This window comes from Anolis carolinensis, chromosome 2 (genome assembly GCF_035594765.1).
Source record: "Anolis carolinensis isolate JA03-04 chromosome 2, rAnoCar3.1.pri, whole genome shotgun sequence".
Classification (NCBI taxonomy): Eukaryota; Metazoa; Chordata; class Lepidosauria; order Squamata; family Dactyloidae; genus Anolis; species Anolis carolinensis.
In genome coordinates, this window is record NC_085842.1 from 288,452,043 (window position 1) to 288,479,567 (window position 27,525).

At 37.3% G+C, this 27,525-nt stretch overlaps 1 protein-coding gene across 3 annotated transcripts in view; it reads left to right on the top strand.

Annotated features, from left to right (window-relative positions):
* sv2c (synaptic vesicle glycoprotein 2C) overlaps positions 1–26,357 on the top strand; it is a 107,223-nt gene extending 80,866 nt beyond the window's left edge. For all 3 annotated transcript variants that reach the window (XM_062972341.1, XM_008102931.3, XM_003216251.4), the window contains 9 exons: positions 162–295; positions 1,486–1,575; positions 3,095–3,205; positions 5,245–5,333; positions 5,903–6,067; positions 7,046–7,179; positions 8,039–8,242; positions 9,324–9,483; positions 14,800–26,357. In XM_062972341.1, the coding sequence (XP_062828411.1) occupies positions 162–295; positions 1,486–1,575; positions 3,095–3,205; positions 5,245–5,333; positions 5,903–6,067; positions 7,046–7,179; positions 8,039–8,242; positions 9,324–9,483; positions 14,800–14,983 (1,271 nt within the window). In that variant the 3' untranslated portion in view covers positions 14,984–26,357. The remainder of the gene's footprint in view (positions 1–161; positions 296–1,485; positions 1,576–3,094; positions 3,206–5,244; positions 5,334–5,902; positions 6,068–7,045; positions 7,180–8,038; positions 8,243–9,323; positions 9,484–14,799) is intronic.
* The last annotated feature ends 1,168 nt before the right edge of the window (positions 26,358–27,525 follow it).

The window sequence follows — 27,525 nt, forward strand, 5'->3', positions numbered from 1 at the left end:
ATATTGCAATTGTTTAAGCGATCTTATTTAAATGCATTTTAACATATAAGATACATTGCATCCCATATGATAGGAAAGTGGGATATCAATCAAATTATAAAATATTTTGAATACATCATGTTTTCAAGGCAGTGTGTATGTATTTTTTCCTTTTTATTCAGGATGGAGTTTCAGCATGGGATCTGCCTATCAGTTTCATAGCTGGCGAGTGTTTGTTATTATGTGCGCTCTGCCCTGCGTTTCCGCAGTGGTGGCACTTACGTTCATGCCGGAAAGCCCAAGGTTCTTACTTGAGGTAAAAGGCCTTTATAATTTCAACTTTATAATTTCAACACTTGGTTAAGTGTTAAAGTTAATCTTGGAGTCCAGGTTTTCTGACCTGCCATTAAGACAGTTTGTCGGGATTAGGGGACAGAGCTTTTTAGTGGTGACCCCATATTTTTGGAACTGTTACTATAGTGAAATGAATGTATTTGATCCCTTAGTTTGATGGCTTTTTTTGGGGGGGGGGCAAATAAGTTTCCTAACCTTTTAAAGTTTTATTGTTAGCATAGTAATTGGGGCCTTTCCAGACAGGTCCTATATCCCAGGATCTGATCCCAGGTTTTCTGCCTTAAACTTGGTTATATGAGTCCGCACTGCCAGCTAATCTGGGATAAACAGAAAACCTGGGATCAGATCAGTTGGTCTAGGACTGAGATGTCCTCTCGCAGAGCTCACTTTGTGACTTTGGACAAGGAATTCTCTGCCTAACCTCCCTCATAGGGTTGTTGTGAGCATTAAATACAGCATGTGTATAGCTTTGCTTGAGCCCCTTGGAGGAAAAGTGAGGTATAAATAAAATGTATGTGTGTACTGGGTGTGTTTTGTGCCATTCTCTCAGAACTAGGACTCAACGATCTCAAAATTAGATTAAAAACAGGTACAGATAAAAGATACAAAAAATTATCATATTAAACCATAATTAAACAGTGGAGAGCCAAAAGGGAGACAGCTAAGCATCCTATGAAAGGAAGTGTTTTCTGATGGTGGCAGGACTTGGGAGAAGAGGCTCCAACAAAGATTTCAAACAGGCATTCCTGAATAATAAAAAATAAAGAAAAATATATTTTATTTATTATTTTTGTAGTAATATGTGTGACCCAAATTCTTATTTTGTAAACTGCCTGGAAAGGACCTGGCCTAAAATGTGTGAGTAGGTTCATTGAATTGTAAGTTACTCACTTTATCTTCATAATATCCTTGTAAAAGGAGGTTCGGCTAAGTGATGGCTTATTCAAGTCTACCTGGGGTTAACTCTCTATTACTATATCATTATATTGAAACTAGATTGAGAACAGAGGTAGCAGGTGAATTCTGGAACATCAAGTTTATTAGTGGCAGAATTATTTGAAGATAAATGAGATACCTTAACAGTATGCTTTCTCAATCATGTGCATTCCCAAAACATTAGTCCTCTGATTGTCTGTTTAAATTTGTCTGCAGACTGGAAAGCATGATGAAGCTTGGATGATTCTCAAACAGATTCATGATACAAATATGCGTGCTCGAGGTCAGCCTGAAAAAGTTTTCACTGTGAGTGTATTTTACACAATTCCATCTCATTCATGAAATCATTCATTAAGTCATTTTTTCCTTCCAGCAGTATTAACCCAGTGAGGACCCAAGACAATTCACACTATAAATTAGAGCAGAATACAGCTAAAATCAGTCATCTTTGACACTGATGAGTAATTTGCAACAATTAATTTACCCGCTTAAAACCAAATACAAAACAATCCAGAAATATTAAAATGTAACAAAAAGCAGGGAAGGAACCGTACCCATCATTAGAGTGACAGACTTCAAGAAACCTTTCAGCAATACTGTAGAAGTCTGGCAGCTACCTATAGGGAGATACAGGTTGGGATCCTATATCAGGGTGGCATAATGTAAAATAACACCGAGAACTAGGCAGTCGTTACTTATGCCACCCTTGTAGTAGATGACAATATTGTACAGTCAGTGGCAACCCAACATTATACTGATGCACACGTCCATTTCACAAAGTCAAAATGACGACTGCAAAGAGTTACAGATCAGGATATTATATTTCATTCCAGTATACCTTATGCATTGTTTGTGGCTGTTTGTATAACCATGAATTTAATTGTGTAATTGTACAATATTACTGAATAAGAAAAAAAATGGTGTAAGGGTGTTTATGCCAAATGTGTGTTGCTAACAGGACACTGGATATCATGCTTCTGAATGTCTGGACCCTAGAAGTACAGGTTACACAGGTCATAATGAGAAATTTGAATTGTGCCTGGAAACAGTAGCCAGTGAAATTATAAATTAAAATGGATTTTTATTCTCTACCTATAAGCAACTCTGGTCACAATCTAGCTATAATACCTTGGACCCACTAAGTTTTCTTTCTTTTCTTTTTTTCATATATAATTTTTTTTAAACAAGAAAAGAATATTTTCAATACATAAAAAGTGGGGGAACAATATAAAATATAGAAAAGTAGAAAAGAAAAGAAGAAAGTAAAAGACAAAAAAATAGAAGATTTTCTTTATACATGAAAGTGGGGAAACAATAAGTGTATAGGAAAGTATGAAGTACAATTTTAAAAAAGGCACCATACACACAGTCCAGAAAGGGGTATTCGATGACTTCCGCTCTTTCTACTCCTGAAAAATAACAACTTAATAAAGTCAATATAGAAACTAAATGTAACTTCTTTCCCCCTTATGTCTTTAATCTTTCTTGAGATAATTTTCTAAAAGTGACCAGTGACCCACTGAGTTTTCTAAATATTTTGCAAAATTAAGCACGAATAGTGTTACAGTAAACAAACAAAAAACCCACCTTGTCACATAGTTGCTTGTTCCATATAGTTACTCTCAATGGTCCAGCATCTAGTCCTCCTTTTCCATTTAAGGGACAGGTACTTTAGACAAGATTAATTGTTTTGTTTAAGGAAAGTGTTGCATGAAACCACTTGCTTGACCTCTTTTGGACAATGTGCTGAATTTCTTTAGCAGTGAAATATCTTCATTTCTTCAAAGTGAGAAGAACATAAAAAGCTTTACTGTATTCTTTATAGGTTAATAGGATCAAAACTCCCAAGCAGATAGATGAGCTTATAGAGATCGAAAGTGATACGGGAACTTGGTACAAGAGATGTTATGTCAGAGTGCGCACTGAACTGGATGGTGTAAGTAATGTAATCTTTTAAGAATATTATTTGTGCCAAGATGCAATTAGTACTATATAAATATGCCTTGCCATTTATGTCAGAAGAAAGTTAATTTGAACATGTGATCTGGCCTTTTAAAATATAGAGAAGGATTATTCCATGCTCTTGTGTTTTTCAGGTGATGCCCTGTTATTTTATTGTATTTTATTTTGGTCTTTTATCCTGCCTGACTTCAAAGAACCTCAACTTTTATCTCTCAATTTTAATCACAATTTTAATGCAATGTGGCTGGCTAAAGTATAGACTCAGTAAACTCAATGGTTAATTGCTGATTTGAACCTTGACTTCATCATTGTGTTCCTAATACAGCAGTATATTTAACAGCTTAATCCTATGTGTGTCTTCACAGAAATAATTCTCATTGAATTCAGTGTGACTTGGTCTGTTGCGAACAAGTACAGCATTATAAGTGTAACATGTGGGAAGTCCCAGGAATGACTATAAGTTGTACACTCTGTTTTGGTCCTTTCCACTACAAATATACAATAAACCACTGTATCTTTGGGGGCTATGTTCCTGGACATCACATCGATATGCAAACCTGTGAATAATAGTGAAATGAAGAACTTCTAGCCCAAGACAACTATAGACTTGCATTGGAGAACCTAGAAAATACATATAGAGGGCATATTTTATCAGACTTGGAGAAATTAAGCTTTGGATATCCTGCAGATATGGGGAACATATAGTACTTGGACCAAGGCAGTCCAATTTTTTTTTTTTACATCCTGGTGTAGCTGATTTAAGAGAAAGAGATATATCACCTGAAATATAGTATAGCTGGAGGATTTAAAATCCTGGAATTAAGATCTTACAGAGCTCTCCTTAAGGTAGTTGTATTATTTCAGTGCAACTAGCATTTCTCCCCTTACCTGCCCTACTGCCATTTCATGCTTTTCAACTGCTTCTGTATTTCTGGCATATTACGGCAAAACAAAAATAAATTTAAAAATCCTGACTATCTGGAATACTAATCAAAACCAGAATCACTCTGAGTGTGTGTAGTTTTCCATATTTAACTTTTAAAATTATAGACTGCAAGAAAAAAAGGCTTTGCTTCTTCTTCCCTGATGCTAAATACATTTACTGAAATCAATACTATTGTATTGCAGAGACAGATAATAATACTTAAAGCTAAAATTATAAATGTCTGGTTGGCCACCCTGTTACTAGAAAGAAAGTATATTGCCATCAGCACCAAAAAAAGTTAAAAGGCTTGGCATGCCCATGTCAGTTTAGGGAACGATGCCAGACATGTAGCCAGGTCCCGTGTCGCATGCTGTTCTTGGACTCACACATTTCAAAGACTGTGAACAATTCACTGCTGTCAATTTTATCAATGGAGAAAAAAATCCCTTGGTGTATTTTTCCTGTAATAAATTGTTGTACAGACCATGGCTTCTTAAACCTTTTCACTTGGGACCCCTTTTGGCCCGAGAAATGTTTATATGATCCCAGATATATAGGTTTATGAAATAGGTATAAACATGATACATTTACTTTTAACAAATCGGCATTTGCAAGGCTTTCTGACATGCTAAGTTTCCTTTTTTTTATGAAACATTTTCTGCGGAGTTCACGATAAACATTGCACAGCAGATTTGTGTAAATGTTTAAAACACCAACTAGGTGATATTTAGAAAATCTTTTACTTCAAGACGTCAACATTGAGCTAAGGGGACCACATATGGGGTTGGAACACATAGCTTTCATCATTAGCTTTCATCATAGCTACCTGGTAGCTTTCATCACCTGACCTGGTAATTCTAATGCTTCATATTTGGTTCTCCAAGATAAGCAATGTTTTAGATATTATTGAATTGCAACTCCTAACATCCCTACCCAGCAAAGCCAATTGTGGAGAATGCTGGAAGTTTGGGTTAAGCAATTTTTGGAGGGTCACACACTTGACACTCCTGTTGTAAACTTACGTGTCTATTTATATTTTAATTAAATGGAGTTTAGAAAAAAATGCTAATATTCTTAATCTCTCACAGATTTGGCTAACATTTATGAGGTGTTTCACCTATCCAGTCAAGGACAATACAACCAAACTTGCAGCAGTATGGTTTACACTTTCTTTTGGGTAAGGATAACAAGACAAAACCATCATGGCTAAATAGGATTGTATTCTCTGTGTTGTATTTTAATCTTACTTATTGAAGCGTGGTAAAATGGTTTGGAAGTTTTACCCAATCAAGGAATTTTCAGACAAAGAGGTTTTTCATCCCACTTTCACAGATACTGTACTAGATTTCAGGGCCATCCACCAAAAACAAATAGCAGAAGATTTGGAATAGATTAAAAGTTGTTATTTGTTTTCATTAATCACAATTAAAATTCACCACAGTGTAGCACTGAGACCACATTGATGCATGGTTAATGTAAAGCACAAGCAACCACCACTCCAGGTGGGAGAAAACCAGAATAGGAAGCTAAACTTGTTTTTTTTTAACACTGTATGTTGTATTGCATCTGAATGCAGCCTTTGTATTTTAAAATATTACTTTTTATCAGTGCATGTTCAAGAAAACAATGGCTGTGCTGCAACACAAGTTCATCTTGTGGGCTTCAGTTATTTTTTTTAAAGAAAACATGTTCGACATATTCCTCTGAGCTGCCATTTGCTCACCTTATACCCATTGCTCTTCACAGCTACTATGGATTGTCAGTCTGGTTTCCAGATGTAATCAAGCATCTTCAAGCAGATGAATATGCTTCTAGGAGGAAGAGTTTTGAAAATGAGAAGATAATAGATTTTGACTTCAACTTTACTTTGGAAAATCAGATCCACTTCAATGGAACATTCATCAATGACAGGTTGAAATAGATAAACAATCCATTTAGCTTCCAAAATAAATCTCTAGTAATGCATTGGTATCCAGACATTGTCCTCACCCCTAACAATGAAGAATTATTAGACAGTTTTCATTCCTAATAACTAATATTTTTGGTTTGGAGAGCCTTACTCTCAATAATTTAACTCTGGATTAAGAACAAAGATCTTACCTCGACACACCAAAGAGAGTGATAGATTTATCTCTTATGTGGTCACTAGTCCCACCTCAGAGGCAGGGATCATAGTGACATGTTCATGGCTATATCAGGCAGTTGAGTTGAGATTTGAACGCTCATCCAGAAAATATTTGTTATATTTACATGTTTATTATCATTCAATAAACCGAGGGCAACATTCACTATCTTATCACACTTTATAGTAACAACATCCATCTCAAGCATTTCATTATGAGGAATATATGTTGTCTCTTGTTATATTTCAGGATTTTTTCTTTTTCATTTGTATGTATAAGTGTCAAGAATATTGATTCTGTTCCACTGTTCTGATTGCCAAATGCTTCCTTCCTACTTTTACCTAAAAACCCTTCCTTTCATTTATATTCACAATGGTTTGCTCTACTTTAGAAATTAGGTGAAATATGATTTGCACTAGCCAGGAATGACTTCTGAATCATTGTTTTCAAACTATGCTTTCAAATGATGGGTTGGAGGCATGTCCTGGTTAATGCCAACTATAGTGTGATTGATTGTCACATCGGAGCAAGGCATGGTTATATAAACCAGGACCTAATAAAGGATTTGCATACAAGAGGAAAAGATGAAATGTACGAGCCTTAAATTATGGATTGTTTGATTATTTTTAATTATTACTGCCATAGTTTGGATGACCACATTGTGGCATATATTGTGCCACATCATCAATTGAAAAATGGTTCCAAAATTAGGTTTCATGCAATGTATAATAGTCTGAACTCATTGCAAATTATTTCTGTTGGTCAGGTTCTCCATGATGAAATTTAAAGCAGTTACTTTTCAAGATACACTTTTTAAGAGCTGTAATTTTGAAGATGTTACCACGCTAAACACATACTTTAGGAACTGCATTTTTGTGGAGACCACTTTCTTCAGCACAGGTATGGTGAAAGGAAATTGTTGTTAGATGGGGATCGGATGGGGTCCATTTTATCAAGAATATCTAGCCAGGATCCTGGGGTTATAGAACAAACTTAGAAGAGGGCACATATTTTTCAGCACCCTTTTTGAGCTATATTTGGATTTTGAATGCTGAGTTACTGGATGGACTTATCTGTGATATAACCTCATTATGAATTTGGAAGAAGAAGGACAGATCTTGGAGGAAAAAATTAATCACATTTCTCAGAATTCAACAATTCCTTGGTCATGATGAATTGCTGTGGTGGCTCCATGATTTTTGATCTTTTAGTTCAATAAATTAATGTTAAATTCTCTCTACACAATAGATGTGTAGATGATAACAGTACTTGAAGGATATAAAATAAAGGGGGGAAAGTAAACCTTCCATCTGACATGAAACTTTTCCTGCCAGGCACAAATGCCCAATGATTGAGATTCAGCCCATTTCCAGGGTGCCTGTCCCATTACACACTACTATTGGTATGAACTGGATGTGTGACTAGCCCTCTTCCCCCAAAGGAAGAAGTGGGCAGCTGGTAGAAAAAGAGTGTTGGTTTTTGAAGTATTTTGGATTTTATCTTTCCAGATAAGAGATTTCAACCTGTATAGTGATAGGAATCAGAAATGTAATTTAAAATAAAAAAGTCATACCTATGAAAGCATCAACTATCAATTACCTCTTAAAACCCTTGAGTTTTTGAAAGGTTTTGACCTGACATCCAAGCGTTTTATATAAAAAGCACTGTCATCAAATGAGGGTTGGAATTTGAAATGTTTTAAGATCAAACACTTTCACAACTACTTGATATTGTTCTGTCATTTTCTCTGTTTCCATAGATCTTGAGCCATACAAATATCCTGGCAGCGAATTTATAAACTGTACATTCTATCACAACAAGACAGGATGTCAGATCTCCTTTGATGATGACTACAGTGCCTATTGGATTTATTTTGTTAATTTTCTGGGGACTTTAGCAGTATTACCAGGAAATATTGTCTCAGCTCTTCTGATGGACAGAATTGGGCGTTTAACCATGTTAGGTATGTTTTTCATTAAAATGGATTTTCAAAATGCTTTAAGTGGTTGTGAATGATGAAGTGGGAGAGGAGTTTAAAAATAATTTTATAAAACTATTTAAAAACAAACTCCCCAGGGAAATTAAATTAAATTAATTAAATTAAATTAATTAAATTAATTCTTTTAATAAGTTCAGTATCACCCTAAATGTTACATTTGCTTTGTTTGCTTTAAGCAACTACCTGCTTGTGCACTTTTGCTGGCGAGGAATTATTAATCCATGCCCATATATTAAGGGGTAGCCATATGTTGGCCATGAGCAAAATTCACCAAAATCCATAAATCAGCTATCAGTTTATCAGGCCCGCTCTAAAGCATACAATACATTATGCAAACTTTTGAAGCTTCATGGATTCTTGCGTCAGGCAAAAATGTAAAAATCATGCAGGAGAAAAAAGGTGACAATAGTAGAGTTAGAGCGTTACATTCTATCTTATCTCTGTTCTAAGTTAAGATGATATTGAAGGATTTCAGCTGCCACCCCTCTCTCAGTCAAGTGAGGACTTGGGCCAAATGATTTTTTTAAATCCAGTGAATACTGTTAGTATCTGCTCATGCACCATCTATTTAGGCCTTATTTGTGAAACTTTGTCAAGTGAAATAGCCCACATGAAGAGTCAGTTCTTGGAATGACTAAGCCCATAGAAAGGTTGGGGAGGCACAGATCTAGGCAGAAACCTCAGGTGAGAATAGTCAACAAGAAGGCTAGGCAGAGTACAGACCAAGATCAGAAACCATGGATCAGTGAAAAGCATGGTCAGGGAATGATCTCTCATCATTCCACCTACAGCTCAGGGTGCAGACAAATTGTTCCTGTATGTCTTCAATTGAGCCTTGTAGTGATGAGCAAGTAGAATAAACATGATTTGGCCTCAGCCCAAGTCTTCACTAGTCTAGACGATGTGAAGGTGGGGGTGCCACCTGGGTCTAGCATGTTTGCAAGATGCAGGTTACTTCTGGTAAAAGATCTTGACGTTAATATGGAATTATAGTGTAGTAGATACTAAGACAACATAAGTAGTAATTCTCTCTGTTTGCCTACAGGTGGCTCTATGATTCTTTCTGGAATTAGTTGTTTTTTCCTGTGGTTTGGTACAAGTGAATCCATGATGATAGGCATGCTGTGTCTATACAATGGCCTCACGATTTCGGCATGGAATTCCCTTGATGTCATTACTGTGGAACTTTATCCTACAGACAGGAGGTACATTCATATATATTTACTGTGCTATACATCCTTTCCAAAACATCATTATCATCATTGTCAATATCATCATCATCATCATCATCATCATCATCATCATCATCATCATCATCATCATCAAACAGGATAGATTAAATGACCATATTTATCCTTTCCATTGCTATCTGGGCATGTTTCTGTATTTTAAAGGAGACATATATCAACCTTCATATTGGAGGAAAGCAAGCAGAGGAATCACCTGGTTATCTGCAGGATTGGCCTGTTTGACTCAGTCATAAATTGTGGACATACAGATTATATATTTCCTTGGGTCTCTGCTGACATTAGTCAATGTCAGAGAAAATGTACTTAGCTACTCATTTTGGATTAATCCAGTATGGCTGTTGTTCCAATCAGCCTCCAAGCAAGCAATAAAGTTTGACCCTTGGTTTCTAGATTAGCAGTGTGTTCTCTTGCAATGGGTATTAATACATCCGAAACAGTTTGCTTTTATGGCATTATATTTTTATTATTGTACTTTCATTAAATTGTTCTTCTGATTAATACTTAAAACTCCCATTATTAATAATAGAATCAAAGAGTTTTAAGAGACCACAAGAGCCATCCAGTATTTTTATGTAGTGACAGAATAACACAGCTATTTCTTTGAAGGCTACTTGAGTTCATAGTTCTATTTATTGCATTGCATCTACATTTTTACAAGCAAATCAAAGCATGCAATCCATGACTGGGACTGTCATCATTGTACAACTTGCCTGAATTTGACATTCACTGGTATAGCTTTTAGAATCATCTCCTTGCCTCAATGACAAGCCAAAGGAGGAGATTGTGAATGAGAATAGTATTACTATCTTTAAAAACTTGTTTTTCATTTTTGAAAATATACATTGTTTGTTTAAGTATAATTAAAACACATACACATACTCATTGTTCATGTATTCCCTCCCCATATTACACACTTTTCAAGTTTCCTTTTCAACTGGCCTCTGTCCTTTTGTTATAAGTATTATTTATGATCTATGTATAATCCTGTCAGGGGGGTTGAGTATAATTTTGGAGACACTGGCACAGCAAGTTTCTACTGCCATCCTGTGGAAAGAGCATAACAGTGTTCCAGTCTTGTTTTTGTTAGTTATGCCATATAAGTGGTCGAAAAACCAGCATTAGTTGTTTTCCTCAACTATTTATGGATCAGATACTTTCAAAGCTTGTTACTCTTCTGTAATAATGCACCTGATGAGCTCTACTAATGCACTGCAAAAGCTTTGTTGAGCTAGTGTTTTTCTTCCCACCAGGCATATATAAAACCATGTCAGTATTAGTGATCATCTGATTAAGGCTGCAGTCCTAAAGTGAAGCAGTGCTGCAATCTCAGGGGCTCTGGTTTATCTAAAACAGGGTTGTTGTATGTTGTTGTATGTTTTCCGGGCTGTATGGCCATGTTCCAGAAGTATTCTCTCCTGACATTTCGCCCACATCTCAGAGGTTGTGAGGATGCCTCCCATAGATGTGGGCAAAATGTCAGGAGAGAATACTTCTGGAACATGGCCATACAGCCCGGAAAACATACAACAACCCTGTGATCCCGGCCATTAAAGCCTTCCACAACACATCATCTAAAACACATTCTGGGCGCTTGCTGCCAAGGCAGATGAACTATTTCTTCATCCCACCATCCACAGGGCTTTACCGTTTAAAAACTTTATCATTTTCAAAATAAAAGTTCCCTCTCATTGAAAGTAATTGGAAGGGATTCCTTCAACCAGCTAAAAGGTTCATATACATTTTGCTCCATATTAAACTCTCAATAGTTCCTTACAACCTGCATAAAAGAAAACAAACCCAGAATTAAATACGTGTATGTCATCAAGATAATTCCATCCAATATCATAGCCCGCTACAACCTTTTGTTCTTTCACCCTCTCTTTTCATTTATTAAGATCTTTTTCTACCTAGGCAAGCAGAATATGGAATTTTATTCCATTTATGCAATCACCACTTACCCTAATCTTTCTCAGCTAACTTTATTTGTAGACTACTGTGGTATATTTTTCTTCAGATAGGATCTTAAGAAAGATTTATATGCAATATAATCCTGATTATTTCAGTCTGCTGCCTTGAACTTGTGCTCTGCAGTAGCTGATTTCAGATAAGCTCAGCAATAGAGCTTTTCTCCTTTTGAGATCTTAAAATACAAAAGCATCAAGTTTTCTTAACGTGTTCAACTCTGTATTTTTAACTGTGGAAACAGTAGTATCTCTCTAATGAAACCTTTTCAAATCAGCAATTCACAAAAACCAGGTGTTTAAATGTATTTATAAAACCATTACCTTTGTCCAACACACAACTTTGGGATCTAAACAAAGCCGGTCCCCCACCGCACCTTCCTCTATCATAGTGGTTCTCAACCTGTGAGTCCGCAGGTGTTTTGGCCTACCACTCCCAGAAATCCCAGCCAGTTTACCAGCTGTTAGGATTTCTGGGAGTTGAAGGCCAAAACATCTGGGGGCCCACAGGTTGAGAACTACTGCTCTATCAGATCTCAATGAGGCATAGATTGGGAGAGGCATCCCTGCAAGTACTGAGGTTCCAAGCCATTTGTGGCTTTGGGAAGTGATCACCAGCACCTTGAATTCAGATTGGAAGTGAATTGGTAGATCCTATTGAGTGGACAAGACCAATTAGGTGGACAAATGGCGTGTTGTAGAAGAAGGCTACCTTTGATGTGATGGCGTTTACTTTTTTTGGTTTTAGAATATCAGTTGATATGTATCTGGGAACTTCCTGAAACCGCTTATGGGTACCCTGGTGCCAGAGTACAGAAGCCAGCACAGATAATGCTGATGCAGATATCTGATATATAAAACTTGAGGTTCAAGGTGCATATTTCTACAAGGGCTTAATTGTTGTGCTCACATCCTTTTTCCTCCTGTTGCTATCACCTACACTAGCAAAGCTTAAATGTTTCTAATTGCCTTTCCTGTAACTTTTTAGATTTCTACCTAAACCCATCCCTGTTTAATAGCCTGGATATTTATATGTCACTGTGTCTTTTGAATATCTGTGCAGTGGCGTGAGAATGTGGACCCCCTGGTGGTGTGGACCCCCTACCCTTTAACACTGTGTTTTTAGACTCACTTCTTTTCAATAACCAAGTAATCAACAAGAGATTGCTTGGAAGTCCTTCTTACTTTTATATAAAACTAGCTTGGGGATGTGCTCCATGCAGTCATGCTGGCCACATAACCTTGGAGGTGTCTACGGACAACGGCGGCTCTTCGGCTTAGAAATGGAGATGAGCACCAACCCCCAGAGTCAGACATGAATGGACTTAACGTCAGGGGAAACCTTTACCTTTAGCTTGGGGACCCGGTGATGCCCGGGTCATTTGAGAATGGTATTATTTGTCTTTTAATGTTATGTTTTCTGTTTAGAGTGGGTGAACTACAATTCCCAGAATCGTGGCTGAATCCTCCTGAAACCCTGCCAGTATTATAAGTTGGCCATTTTGGGCGTGTGTACCAGGTGTGGTGCAGTACTCTCTGGATGGGGGTGAACTACTGCAATTTCCAGATTCCCAGGGCAATTGCCCCGAAATATCTATCGGTATCCACAGCAGGCAATATTCAGTCTGTGTGCCAAGTTTGATTTTGGGAGTTGTAGTTCACCTCCATCCAAAGACCACTGAACCCAGCCAAAAACAGTGCTTCAGCAATGGAAGAATCCATAGTATTTCAAAAAGCATGATTAGAATATCATCTGCAAATAACCAGTTTCTGTGATACTTTGCAGATAAATTCTGATGGAATACTGACAGGATGGGGTAATTCGAAATCATTCACAGACAGTCTCAGAAATTGAGTATTTCCTAATGTGATAAGGTCCTGGAAGTGGTCTCATCAGCACTTCAGTAAAGTCTTCTTAAAGAGGTGGATTGCTTAAAAACAAATACATATTTTGTATTCTTGAGAGGAACACTATCTTCTTGTTTTATCTCTCTGGGACAGAGGTGGACAACTTGCAAGAAAGATTTCAAGAAACACTTCAGATTTAATCAATTCCATTCCTTCCATATATCTCCCCCAATAACTTTCTTATCTGATGCCTGCAGGGATACTGTGCTCTGCCGACAAAGTTGCTTGGCTTAAGTTTGAATGCTGTTGTGTAGCTACTGGGAGAGGGAACAAAAATGAAGGCATTGTCCCCAAATTCTGGTGTGTTCCCCCCTCTCCATGAAATTTTCTTCATCCGCTAAATTTCTACTATTGCAGTAATAAATCCAAATAAAAAGGCAAGCAAATGTATTAAGGGAATGCAAACACAACAAATGCAAGAATTGTTAGGCATGAACAATTTTCAGTGTCTACCTCCACAATACTAGAAATTTATGAATGGAAAGAAAATTTCATTTAGATACATAAAATTCTTAACAGCATGCTGTATTCTTGTATTTTTTTCTTCACCAGCCATTCCCCCGATTAGTCCATCCTAATTCGTTCATTAGCAAAATGTCATAGTAATTACTGGAAAATTCAGTTTCTGACAATTAATTTCTAAGTTATGAATTAATTTAAATTACAAATTATATTTGCTAAAGGCAAAGACAACACGGGTAATCTAATAATTAACATGAATGAATGAATTATCAAGCCTGGTGATCCAAGCTCAGCGTGGCTCTCCAAAGAGGCCTGCTGAATGTATTGGCACCGTTTTGTACCAGGCAAAAGCTTTAGTTTTAATACAATTTTGCTGTTTTAATGTGCTTTTTGCATCTTATTCTTATGTTTGTTTTTATAATCCAACCTAGAAGTTCCCAATTCCACTCTTCCTTAGGGAGTGCAGTGACTAAGTTTTGGAGTTTGGTTGGGGCGGAGTCATTGGATCAGCCTTGTCAATTTATTTAAACCAATCTCAATCCCTAGACATGGTGTTTGCGGAACATGATAATAAGTGAAGGTGTTGGTTTTCTTCTGCTATCTTGGATTATTGCCGTATCATTCAGGAAGGTTATGGTGTCAAATCTATAGTCATTTAGCTCCACTTCAATAATTCCCACAAGATTCTTCTGTTTCCAAACTGCTTTTGAAAAAAAAAGAAAAACTCCTTTCCCTTCCAGATAAATTATTATTTTATGGGATGCTTTTTCAGAAAGCATGTGGCATTATTTTATGTACAGAGATATTGTATTTTCTACATGTGTTAAGCATTTTCAGAAATGGTTTATAAACTACCATATAGTTCACTATGCTTTTCTTTCCTAGTTTACTTCTTCCCACCCATGTTAACCTCTTCCTTCTCTATCTCTTTCTCTTTCAGGGCAACGGGCTTTGGTTTCCTAAACGCATTATGCAAAGCAGCAGCTGTTCTTGGGAATTTAATATTTGGCTCTTTTGTTGTCATCGCCAAATCAATTCCTATTCTTTTGGCTTCTACAGTTCTGGTCTGTGGAGGTTTGGTTGGACTTCGACTCCCTGACACCAGAACCCAAGTGTTGATGTAACTTGGGATGGATTGTGGATAAAAAGCCATTTACAATTTGTTTTCCTCTCTTTCCAAGTGTCAGATCTCCTGGGTGGATGGGCAAAGGCTTCAGATTTTCAGATCATGGAAGGCTGCAGAAGTCCTACTCTCAAAATGAAATATCTATGACGGAAGATTAGAAACTAGATTTAAGTCCACTTCAAATGTTCCCCAGATCTTAGAAACATTACTTTAGTATTTTAGCTCTTGGATTACAGCATGTTTTAAAATTGCATCTTTAGTATTACAATCCTTGAATTAGTTTTCTGGGAATTGTAGTCTTAAAATGCAGCCTTTCCAAGCTCTTAGTTTAGAATTCACTGAACACACAGGATGAGTGAGAGGAGTCTGGAAACAAACCAGGTGTTAGAACTCACTGGAGTCCTCTATATTACCTGGAAAAGTTGTACTTTACAAAAATAACTTTTCCGGGCTCTGGGCTATGTTTGCTAGATCCACATCTAGCTTCACACATCCAATCAACTCCAATCCCCAACCAGTCATATATTTAGGGAAAGTCTGATGATTTGGAGCCACCACATATTATTCTCCTATATGAAGCTGAACACTCACAAATATGTCTATACACATAAAAGTCATTGCATGGCAATTCCTGCTTCAGATCTAGTCATGTAAAAGGGGATGAAAATATGTTGATATCAGACGGACAACAAACAGCCATGGCCCTTCTCATTCTCCCATACCACTTCATCCATTCAGTTAATGTTTGAAGTGAATTGTTGAACCATTATAAACCATATATGTTGTCTTTTCTATGATAGAGCAAAAGGACATCCCAATGATCAATTAAACTAGTGGAGTCTTATTGATTTCACCTGTGTTACACTAAGGTGAAAATTCTGTGAATTGTTAACCTTAAGAGTTGCTTCTTTCCAAATTATTTTTTTTTAAATTGTTGTCAAAAGCCAGTAATGGTGGTTTCATATATAACAAGTTCCCTTCACGGAGATTGTCTCCATGTGGAAAAATGTATTTCCTAAGTCATTCTGCAGGCTCAAGGACAGTGTGAATTCTCTGTTTCATAACAGGCAAAGGGGTTAAAGGCATTGTAACATCTAAATACCTTTCGGCCATATGCAAACTTAAATAAATTGTAGCATGAGAACTATTCTGCTAGTTTAACCTTGTAATGTTCATTCCGGATACGGAAGCCACAGAATAATATCACTATTTTGAATTGAGCCAATATAAATAGAGTCATCACATCCTTTTTTTGACAATATATGCTAATCTTAATGTGTATAATAAGATGCAGAATTAACTGCATGAGTGTACGTAACATTAGCTTTCATGCTTCCTTTTAATGATGATTTGGGTTAGGAGTTTAGACTGATACTTGCAGCTAAATCACATTTAAGATCAAAATAACTCGTACACCTTCAAAACCATACTACTAATTGGAAAATCAAATTAAAAATCCAATAATAAACATGTTTTCAAGGCAAGGCATGATTTCCAGGGTAAATCAGATTTTCTGTAAAATTATAGTACAGAAAACCAGTAGTCTCTTTTTTAGTTTGGTAATAGTAATTGTATCACCACGATGTGTGGTGAATCCATGGACCTTTGTAATGAGGTCCTGAAACAAATAACTGTAGCACTTAGAAGAGATTGACAAACCTCCATGAGTATAAATTGGGTGACTGTACTTTCTTGTTCTATTTAGTCAGGTGGCCTCAGAGATTGCTTTGAAAGGGGAAGAGACATCATTCTGAACTGTCTCATCAGCTGTGGAAGGAGATTCATTGCTGTAATACTTCTACTCCACTTAGACAACACAGGACTGCATGTTACCTGAACTAGGCAGAAGCAGCATACCTCAGGGCAATCCTTTCACAGACTCTCAAGCTAAGAGTGTTTTTTTAATCAGTTGTGAGCTATGGTGATTCTGAAAAATAGAGATTGAGATAAGAAAAAAGAGGGGAAAGTGAGCTCATTTTGTTTCCTTAATCAACTGTTTGCCTTCTATAAAGTCACACTTACATTTCCCCAAAGAAATGCGGCAGGCACAGAAAGACATATCTTAACTACGTGCTTCATGGCAGAGGGATTTGTTGGATGGTTACCTTTTTTTTCTAAATTAGATCTACAATGTGAATCTTACCAAGATAGCTTTTCAATATACATTCTAGTGTTTTAATGTTAATATAAGTTTCATTGTTCATTTCAGTTGTTCCCCCATTTTTGGATAGTGCCAACATCCTGGTTACAGTGTGTGAGTCTCATAGCTTTTAATATTAGCCCACCTTTAAATAGCAAAACTGTGTTATTATAGCCAATGTCCCGTGTTAAATTTGGCCTTTCTACAGATTTCCTTTCATTTGGAGGGGAGGAACTTTTTATCCTGCTCTTTGTCATAAGGAGACCTTATGTAATACTTCTAAAAATCTGAAGCCTTTGTACAGATGGGGGAGTGGTGATCAGTCGCCAGCTGTAGACCATGCTTTTGACATGCACTGTCCATTTAGATTGATGTGGTGTTTCGTCTGCTTCCTCCCTCTATGTAATCACTGAAGAATCCAGAGCCATAACTAAGCTTTAGAAGGAAAATTAAGCACCAGCTCCAAAGCAGGACAAAATCTCACCATTTTATTATTGTGTTACTTTCTCAGAATCTAATAATGCTCAGTATCCAGATTGAAAGTGTTATGTTGGGTGTGGCCTTGACACATGGTAGGCAATGAAAGTGGGCAGAGGTTTTGTATAACGTGAAGAAAGTGCTCAAAGAATAACCAAAGACATGTATATCCATCTTGTTTGGGGTGTGTGATTCAAGCTTCAAGAAGACCAGCATTGTCTCTTTGGTCACGACTTTCCCTCCTCCTTAAGTGAATGGAAAATAGTGTGTGGAAAGCAGGGAAGAGAAAAAGTTGTAGTATGAATTGGTGGAAGATGGCTTAGAAGTCCTAAGGACAAAAAAAGAAAAGAAAGAACGTTTGAACCTTTTGAACACATACTGTTTGAAATGCAACTGGATAATACACATGATATAACCAGATGATAGCCTATGGCTTAAAAGCAGATGTCTGATTACTAATATAAATCCTTTCATTGTACAGACATTATATATGATATGGGCAAACCCATTTTGCTTGAGCTATGCTGTTCACTTTCATGTAAGCCTTATTCAGCAATGACATAAAATTGAACAGTTGGGACTGCTTATACAGAATGCTTCAAAAATATGGACCTGATTTGAAATCTCTGTAACTCTGCAACCATGAACTGCCCATGAATGAAGCTCTTGTCACTTGAAAAAGGTGGGGCATAGAGTTCAAATGATTGCAGCGAGATACCTCTCCCAGCCCACAAACAGTCCCTGGCCTCGGTCATTTGCAAGACCCTGCAACATAAGGCCTAAAGAGATATTCTCCATTTGCAAAGTTATTTTTTAGATTTGTTTCTGACTCAAATGTTTAGTACAACTTGGTAACCTGATAACTCATTAAACCATGTGTACCTTTTTGTGTAATTATAACATGTTGCCATTGTGAAATATACTGCTTTGAAACTGGGTCCATCATTTTGAAACACCCTGTATATTTTTGTCAAGTTGTAAATCATGCATGCTATCTGCCCAGTAAGAGAAGTTCAACTTACACTGGAAACAGATAAACAGAGGGGATGTATCATGGGTTGTTGTAAAATAAGCAGAGTGGAAAAATAATAAACTGCCCTTGCAGAAAGGAAGATGAGTTCTGGATTAATGTGGAGCATGAATCCCATTACAGGGGAGAGGTGAAAAAGGATGTTTTGCATGTTAAAACAAGGAGGAAAAGAGGAATTGAATGCCACCCAGTGCCATGCTTTCTTGTCTCCAGATTCTGCAGCATTGAAGATCTTTTCCAAATAAATGATTTTGTACACATTGGCTGTTTTTAAAACTATTTCTCAGCTATATTTCAGATTCCTGCTCTTGTTGTTACATATAACTTCTTAATCCCTTTTGCAATGCTACTGTTGCCCAGATGGATATCCCTGTCTTATTTTTGTGCAAGATGTAGATAAAAGTTGTCTCATCCTTAGTACTAGCTATATTTTCTGTGGGGGAAGCATTGCTGTGTTTAATCCTTTGAAGAAATGCCAACAATCTTATTCCTTCCGCTTGGCACAGAGCTCTGTAAGAACATGGGAACCACGTGATTGCATCAGAATAACAACTTGTTTAGTCTGGTAGCCCAGTGGTACAAAATAAGTGCTATTATTCTTTTCCATAAACTGAAAATATGTTTGAATTTTAATGTGCTTTAATTATCATTAGGAAATTCCCCACCCCATCTCCTAAGTCAGTGAACACACCCTCATATTTTGGCTTGCTTTAAATGTCACAGCTCACCTTTCTAGCTGAGAAATTGGAAAAATTGCTTCTGGCTGGGGGATTATGGAAAAGGTAGCTTTCCCAAGTTCTGCTTTAGTCAGTGTTGGATTGTGGCCCTCATTTACTGACCCTTACATGCCATCCTAGGACTCTGTTATTCTGCGGTGTCCTATCTACCAATATGTTTGTTGTGAGATATGCTGGGTTTTATTTAAATTAATGTATCCATATAACACTTTTTAAGGAGAAGCATTAATCAAATGTTTTCCCCCAACATTATACATTTCAGTGCAAAGCAGAGTCTTGAAATAAATCTGCATCTGCATTTCTCCCGATATGCAAGCAGTTAGAATATGTGAGAGAAAGCCATTGGCTAATGTCCCCACTATAGGGTAAATATGATGGATGGAGCATTACAATGCACTTTAGAGGAAATATGACATATGAAACAAAGGTTGAAATGTGATGATACAGCATTTATTTCCTTTATTGTCACCTGTCAGTTGTCGTGGCATGCCCTCAAAAATGCATTTCTGTCCTGTTACCCATGCAGACAAATAGTGGCACATCTCAAATTTGTTCACTCTCTAAATTATGTTCAGCTGACATTAACATTGAAATGAGTACTTCCCATCTGACCCCCACTCCACTGACATGCCTAGTTACACTGCTAGGAAATTGTTATTTTTCTGTATCGATATTTTCAATTTTTTTTTACCTCTTTGACATTGCCATCAGCACACCCTTTATTACTGGTTCTAAATCAAGACAGGAAATTATGTGACTTTCAGAACATAGCTGACCTTGAACGTCATTTTCCTGATCCTTGAGCCCCCTTCAGAAGCAAACTAGGGGCAACCATACATCCCCCCACCCCAGATTGCTTTTGATTTCCCCTCTTCAGAATGTGAGACCTATAATTTTCCTCTATAACCTGTTTTAGTAAAGAAATTTGATTATAATGAGTATTGTTGGGAGGACTTCCATGTTTATTATATAATTGCTCTTTGATTGAAATCTGTCCTTTCAAAACACAAAGGAGAACCTCTGTTCCTGTGATTGTTTTTCATTTTAAGAGTTCCAGACAGCATGGGATGGTAAACTGGTTCTTTTATCATTTACATCTCATCTTTTCTCAGTCCAGTGCCCAACAGATGTGTAGTACCTATCTTCTTCAGCCCAAAGACCATACTAGCTGGCTATGATGGGAAATGTCATACAGCTGGGTTGCCAAATAAGGGGCAACCTAGTTTCTATCCCATTGATGAATGTGTAGAAGCAGGAATTCAGCAGGGGGTGATTGCATAATAAGCATCACATTTGGCAACCCTAAATCAGCATATCTGGACGAGGCCAGATTAGAATAGGCTCTCTTACTTTCAAGTCACCTGTTTTTTTTTAAAAAAAGAAAATCCATATTCTTTCCAAACTTACTACATGCCTAAAATGCATACGTGCACTCACATCACATTCTTATGTCAATGTTTTGAAGAAACTCTGAACACCCATGGGGATAAAGCACAGGAAGTATACAGAAAGCTGCTGTGCTACTTCTTAAAGAAGTGGTGGGCAAATCAGCATTTCAGTTCAAAGGCAAACAAAGCAGCCATAATTCCTTTTCTTCTAGATTTCCTGTCTCTTTAGGCACAAACCGCACTGTCAGAGCCTGGGATCTATGTTCATATTAATAATGTCTGATCCTATCAGGCAGGAAACACAGCAGGAAGCACTGCTCTATGTTTACTAGCAATTCTTGAACAATTCTCCCTCTTCTGTGATTTCTGCCTCTGCTCTTTATGAAAAGAAGAATATAAGCAATGGGTAAAATTGTTCTTGCATTCCGTTGACCATTTGATTTTCCAGCAGTGATTGGATAGATGGTCACGTTGATCTTTGTTCATAGTCTTCTGCTAGACTCATCTCTCAATACTTTTTTCTCTGTGTGTGTGTTTGATAAATTTTAATAAACTGCTTAATATTGAAGTTACAAAAACAATAGAGACAATGCATAAACATGCAGCACACTAAATGGTATATTGTTCCTGTCCCCATCACTCATTACAATTGACTTTCTGCTCTTCTCTGGCTGCAGTATTGGAACTTTTATGCAACATCCCTCTATTCCTTCTTTTATACAACATTCCTCTAGTTTCTTTCCTTTTCACGTATAGCTCTCTTCCCAGCATTCGTTGAACTGCAAAGGGCTGGGGACAGTCAGGTGTGTCCTGTCCAGCTGCCCACTTCAAGTTGATGGTAAATTGTGCACAGAAATAGTTGGTAGGAAGCAGATTGTCTCTCTCACCTCATTGTAATCCTCCCCCTGTGCTGTAAGAACTTGTTGAATATTTGGGTGTAAAGGTCTATATTACTAGGTCTGCTGCTTCAACATTTTTGTCCCTTTCTTAATAATTCCTAACATAGCACTTTCTGATTTTTGCTGAGCTGGTGCTTTTAGTTAGCTTTGCTGCCTAATTTGTGTGAAAACATTCTGTTTCTCCATCCTTCTTTTCAACCAGAGTTAAACTTAAAAGCAGAAGGAAACCTCTCCCTTTCTATTATCACCCCAATCCAAGAAAATCTATATTTACTTTGGTATTGGTCCCTTTGTATTTGATCAATTTTGTTTGTGTCGGTAGGGAATTCAGTCAGAAGTGATTGACATGGAATTTGTCTTAAATGTCTGTCGTGGTTGGCATTTGAATAAATGCTTATCTGAGGAAGAAATGAACCCTTTTTCCTGATTGCTAATAATCTCGTATATGTCTACAGTTACCTGCCTCTTGATGTCATTAATATAAGAAACACAGCAACCCTGTCCTACACTCTTTAATCCTATTAATGGCAATAATTGCCATTGGGTACAGAGACCATTGTTCAATGGCAGAACATTGGGTTGAAGTGCAAAAGATGTCAGGCTTAATCCATCAATCACTTTATTTATATCTCACTTTTTCTCCATGAGTCTTTGACTTCCTCGGTCAAAAGAAACATGTTTTAGGGGTTTTTTGGGAGGAAAATCTGGGCCTTAGAAAGGAATGGGAATCAGTGCAGGCAATATGAGTGTAGATGGACAAATACTCTAACCTGGTGTAAGGCAGCTTCCTATCATGGTTTCAGGAAAAACAGGCCTTTTTCTATACATTTCTTCTTACGCCTCCAAAATATTCAGACATAATTAAAACAGTGTATATTATGAACAATATGCAATGTATAGGTATATATACTGATTTTCTATTATATAAAATATAAGATAATTCTATACATATAATGTGTATAGGTATAGATGTTTTATATTATATGGGATGTAATATAATATAATGCATTGCTTTATGCATTCCTGTCTATGTTTACAAATTTGACAACCAAAAGAATTTTATTAACTGTAAAATCTTCCTTGGAAATATATGTGCATAGTCTAAGTTCCAGCTAAAGCTCAAATACTTGATCAAATCCAAATGTCAGTTCAAAACCAGACTAAACCCACTGAAGAAATGGTGACATGGTAAGTTAGCAACATAAGTCCCATCTTCTAATCTAGGAGATTGCCATACCTGCAAAACAGAAAATGTGTCCCATATGCCACCTGGAGGGGAAGATTTGGCTTCAGATGACACCCCTTCCCCAGCTTTCATGATCACCTCCAGTGGTCCTCTTTGCTCCCTTCCAGTGTTGGTAGAAACAAAAGGGGACAACAGAAACTATGTCATGGGAAGATCAGGACATTCTCAGCTTCCATGTGATTCTGTAGTCTGGGCCGGGATAGGGTACATGGTGAGCTTCGTCCCATGGTAGGAATGAAGGGGAATGTACACTCAAGCTAATGTTTCCTTCCTTTGAGAAAAATTTTGAGAAAGGAAAAAGAAAAAGAGAACCATGTCCTCTCCTTTTTGGTCCATATGGATTGAGCCCAGTGGGATTAGTTTATTCTGCTTCTTCTGGTAGGATTGATTAGTAAAGTAATTATCTATGTGCACTTAACTGGGGTATTTTTCACTGTATATTGCTTCTGAATAAACAGTAAATAACTACTTCTGGAAATCAGTGGAGTTCACACGCGCATGACCGAGATTATCTCCAGTATTCTAGATAGTTCCTGGGCCCATATTAATATAATGGCAGTCAGAAATCTAACCTACCTTTGGGGATAAGAAAATTGGTACTTAATCCCATAAAGTTCTGATAGTGCAAAGGATTTGATGGAGGGTTTGATGGTGTTATATGATTTTATGTATGAAAAATAGGTATAGATGTGAAGTACGTTTTGGTAATATCCTACTATTTTAATATTTCTGCTCCATGCATTTTGGCATATAAACAAGTGATGGGCTGTGAAGAGCATTTCGTGTTTCAGCAAATTCAGAAAATGGCATGGCTTTAGAAAGGTGTGTTTCTATTGCCTTATTTAGTGTTAGATATATTCTAATTAATACTATGTGTAGTTAAAATAGTTTCTGTATAGTGTATGTCTGCCTTTTCTTTCCTCCCCCCCCCCCCCCCTGTGTTTCTACTCAGATAGTTAATGTTGTTCCAGTAGTGTTCACATAGCCTACACATCGCTCATTAGTATTTTTGACTGGTCAGGAATAGAGCCATTGCCAAACTGCCTTCCAATTCTCTGTTACCTTTTTACCAAATCTGGCCCTATTACGGCTTATTAAAGCTCACCCAGGAAGAAAGAGAGATCAAGAGAATTTATTCCAAAGTGGTGGCATTCATTGTTTGTTTCCCTTCCATTATGTAAGTGACTTTCATCTCTGCATAACCAGGGGTGAGGGTGGGTGTGTTTAAATGTATAACTAAGGAGTCAGCAGAAAAGTGGTATTTTTTATTTTTTTCCCCCCTCTCCACCCACAAGAACAAACAAAGCTTATGGTCTAAAGGGCAGTTGGAGAATCTAAATTCTGGCACATTCTTAGTAAGGGTTGATTCTGGCTGGAGAAAGAGAATGTCTGTGTTACTACAGAAAAAGCAGAGCATGGTTTGAACAGAGTTAACATTGCAAAGATTAGCATAGCAACTCTTGTTGGACCTTGCTGTGTCCTAGGCAACTGTAGGAATAATGCCAAGGCAATATTTATATATACATACAATGCATAAGTGTTACAAAGAACGACTTCCTCAATATCATGACCTTTTAAATAATCCCATTCCCTTCTCAGATACTTTGAGTCTTCTTAGACTCAAAGAGAGTCTAAGAGAGAAAAATCAGGGTATAAATAAACACAATAAATAATAATAATAGATTCTGAGGCTATGAATCAAATGCGTTTATTTACATGCGTTTTATGCAGATTTTGGCTGGTAATTGGAGGTTCCCCAAATTACAGAGTGAAACCTCTCTGCCTACAGTACTGTAGGTTAATGAACATGCCTCTTGCTTTCATGGCAAGCCTGCCCTTTATGAATTTGGCAAGACTATCAAAAGAAATAACTAGATCGGAGAGTAGATATTCAAATGGCTGCCGGCTATAAACATTTGCTCAGATGCAAAAAGTAACCTGTTACATATGTTATATAGGATAGAAAGAATTTAAGGGAAGCTTGCTGACCTGATCATGGGTTGGGTAAATAATAAGTTCATCACATATCTAAGACTCAAGCTTTACCGTGATAATGGATTACTAAACTTTTCAGAACAACAGTTTCTGGTGTTACACAGAAGTTCTTTTTAAAATTTGTAATCTTTTTCAATCTTGCAGCAATCAACAGTAGCCCTTATGAGCATGGCCCTTCCATATATTGGACTTCAGCTCCCATTATCCTTTGATTTTGGCTAAGTTGCCTAGGGTTGAACAGGGATGAAGTCCACCAACATCTGAAGGGTCACAGTTGCCTAGTCCTGCCCTAAAACAGGTGGGAATCCTGTAGCCCATGAGGATATGTTTGTGTCAAGGCCACCAAAATTCCCCATCCCTGCCTTAAAACAGCTGGATAATACCAAGTTAAAAGTCAATAGAATTGCCAAACTTCCATCTGTTGCTGTGGCAGTGCTTACTTATGCTATTTCTTTGTAATCTTTATATGGCCCATAAATACCACTCCCGGTCTGTCTTCTTCAGAAAATGTCCATCTGTCTGAAACAGAGACCCAAGTCACCATGCCTCTTGTCAGGTGAGAATTATGTGGCCTTGCAGATCCAAATCCTAGTTTAGCCAATTGTGAGGAATACTGAGAATTGTAGTACAATAACATTTGGAGGGCCACACAACTCCCACTGTTGATCTCACTCTACCCAACTGACCACCAACTTCCTTGATCACCAGTCTTTTTACTTGATCTGTATTTAAATGTTTCACATGCTGCGTTTAAATGTCTATTTATACCAGATTTTGCAAGTGTAATTTGAAGGCTATTTCCCGGCTGAACTCTATATTGTGTACAGGTGTGGATGGAGGATGTCCTTGCAGACATGACTTTGGATGTGGTTTGACACACACATACACATTTGTCACAAGATGTTCTTTTTTCCTATGCCTTCCTGTCTATGTTAAAAGGAAAGTGGGAACAAATAGAGGGAAATGTTCTTTGTAATGAAAGCTTGGCAGTGGTTCTGGTCACTTTTGAATGTCAATGCTTTGCAAGATCATTCTTTTCAATTGCTGATTTTTCTCATTGTGTGTGTGTCTATGTTTACATGTCAGTCTATTAGTCAATGACATCTGAAATCACTTTCACGTTTCTGCATTTTTCATTCCAAGTACAGCTGGTATATTTGTGAACTCATCTTTCTGGTATGCTCCTCTGTGTCAGATTGCCAACAGCCAAAAGCACTAGGCCAAGTGTGTTTTTTTATAAAATCCCCTGGGAAAAACTGTTTGTATACTTGTGAAAGGGCATGTGCTGTGTGGGATGATGATGTACAGTGTAAATCTGTAAAATGTGGAAGTGTGTATACATTATCTGCCAAATATCTCTACATGTAATAAAAGCAAGGATATTTAATGTACGTACATCAAATTGAAAAAGAAACTCCATTATATTTCAATAAAGAGATGTTCTCTGCATTGAGAATCAACTGTGTGTATTGCCACCTAAATGTTTTGTTTACATTTTGTAGAACAACAACATGAAGAATGCACTTTTATTTTAATAACTACAGAAATAGTCATTTACATGTTTAATACATTAATGAGGCCACAAAAACTAGACTGGAATATTTTGCAGGGCTGAGATTATTTGGAATGTGGTAACATACATAAACATAAAGCATTTTCTTCTGTGAAGGAGAAGGAAATTGTTCTCAAGTCATTGTATCTGTCAGTTGTCTGTGTGTGTTTTACTGCAGCTGCATACAACTTCTTCAGTACAGAGATAATTAAACATAGTTGTATTTGCAATACTACATATGATGTTGAGCAGGCTTCAGTGGAAACAGTTTTCACTTAAAGGAACAAAAGAGATAGGATTTTGTACATCCATGCATTTCCTTGTGTCATCACTAGTGCAGTACACAGATATTTTTATGATCACAAAGCCTGAAGTGGGACTTGTATGGTCCTTGCTGAATGTCAATTACTACAATTCCTCACTACTGGCTGATTGACGAGAGATACAGTCCAACAACATTTGGAGACCCTTGCACGCCAATCCCTACATTGTTGGAACTAAGAGGCAAAATTAATACTAACTTTAAAACAAAGGGGAAATTATATAAATGTAATTTTAGCCATGGCTGGAATTCAGGATCATACTTACAAGTGTATAAGCCAGAGTTATGAACCCATAGCAAATATGAAGTAACAATCATGGTATTATTGCCACTGTCATAACTGCCTCTCGACCTATTTTACTGGGCATCAGCTGCATGGACAGAAGGGGTTCCACTCTGTTGGCAATTGGGGAATGGATGACAACATTGCCATACTCTTTCCACCAGCAAATAAGGTTGTGAACCTCTTGCCATCTAGCAAGAGGCCCCTGCTTCTGAATGCCATCTGTGTATGACTCTATCACCAGCATCCACCTGTGACCCTATCATAGAATCATAGAATAGTAGAGTTGGAAGAGACCTCATGGGCCATCTAGTCCAACCCCCCGCTAAGAAGCAGGAAATCGCATTCAAAGCACCCCCGACAGATGGCCATCCAGCCTCTGCTCAAAAGCTTCCAAAGAAGGAGCCTCCACCACAGTCTGGGGGAGAGAGTTCCACTGCCAAACAGCCCTCACAGTGAGGAAGTTCTTCC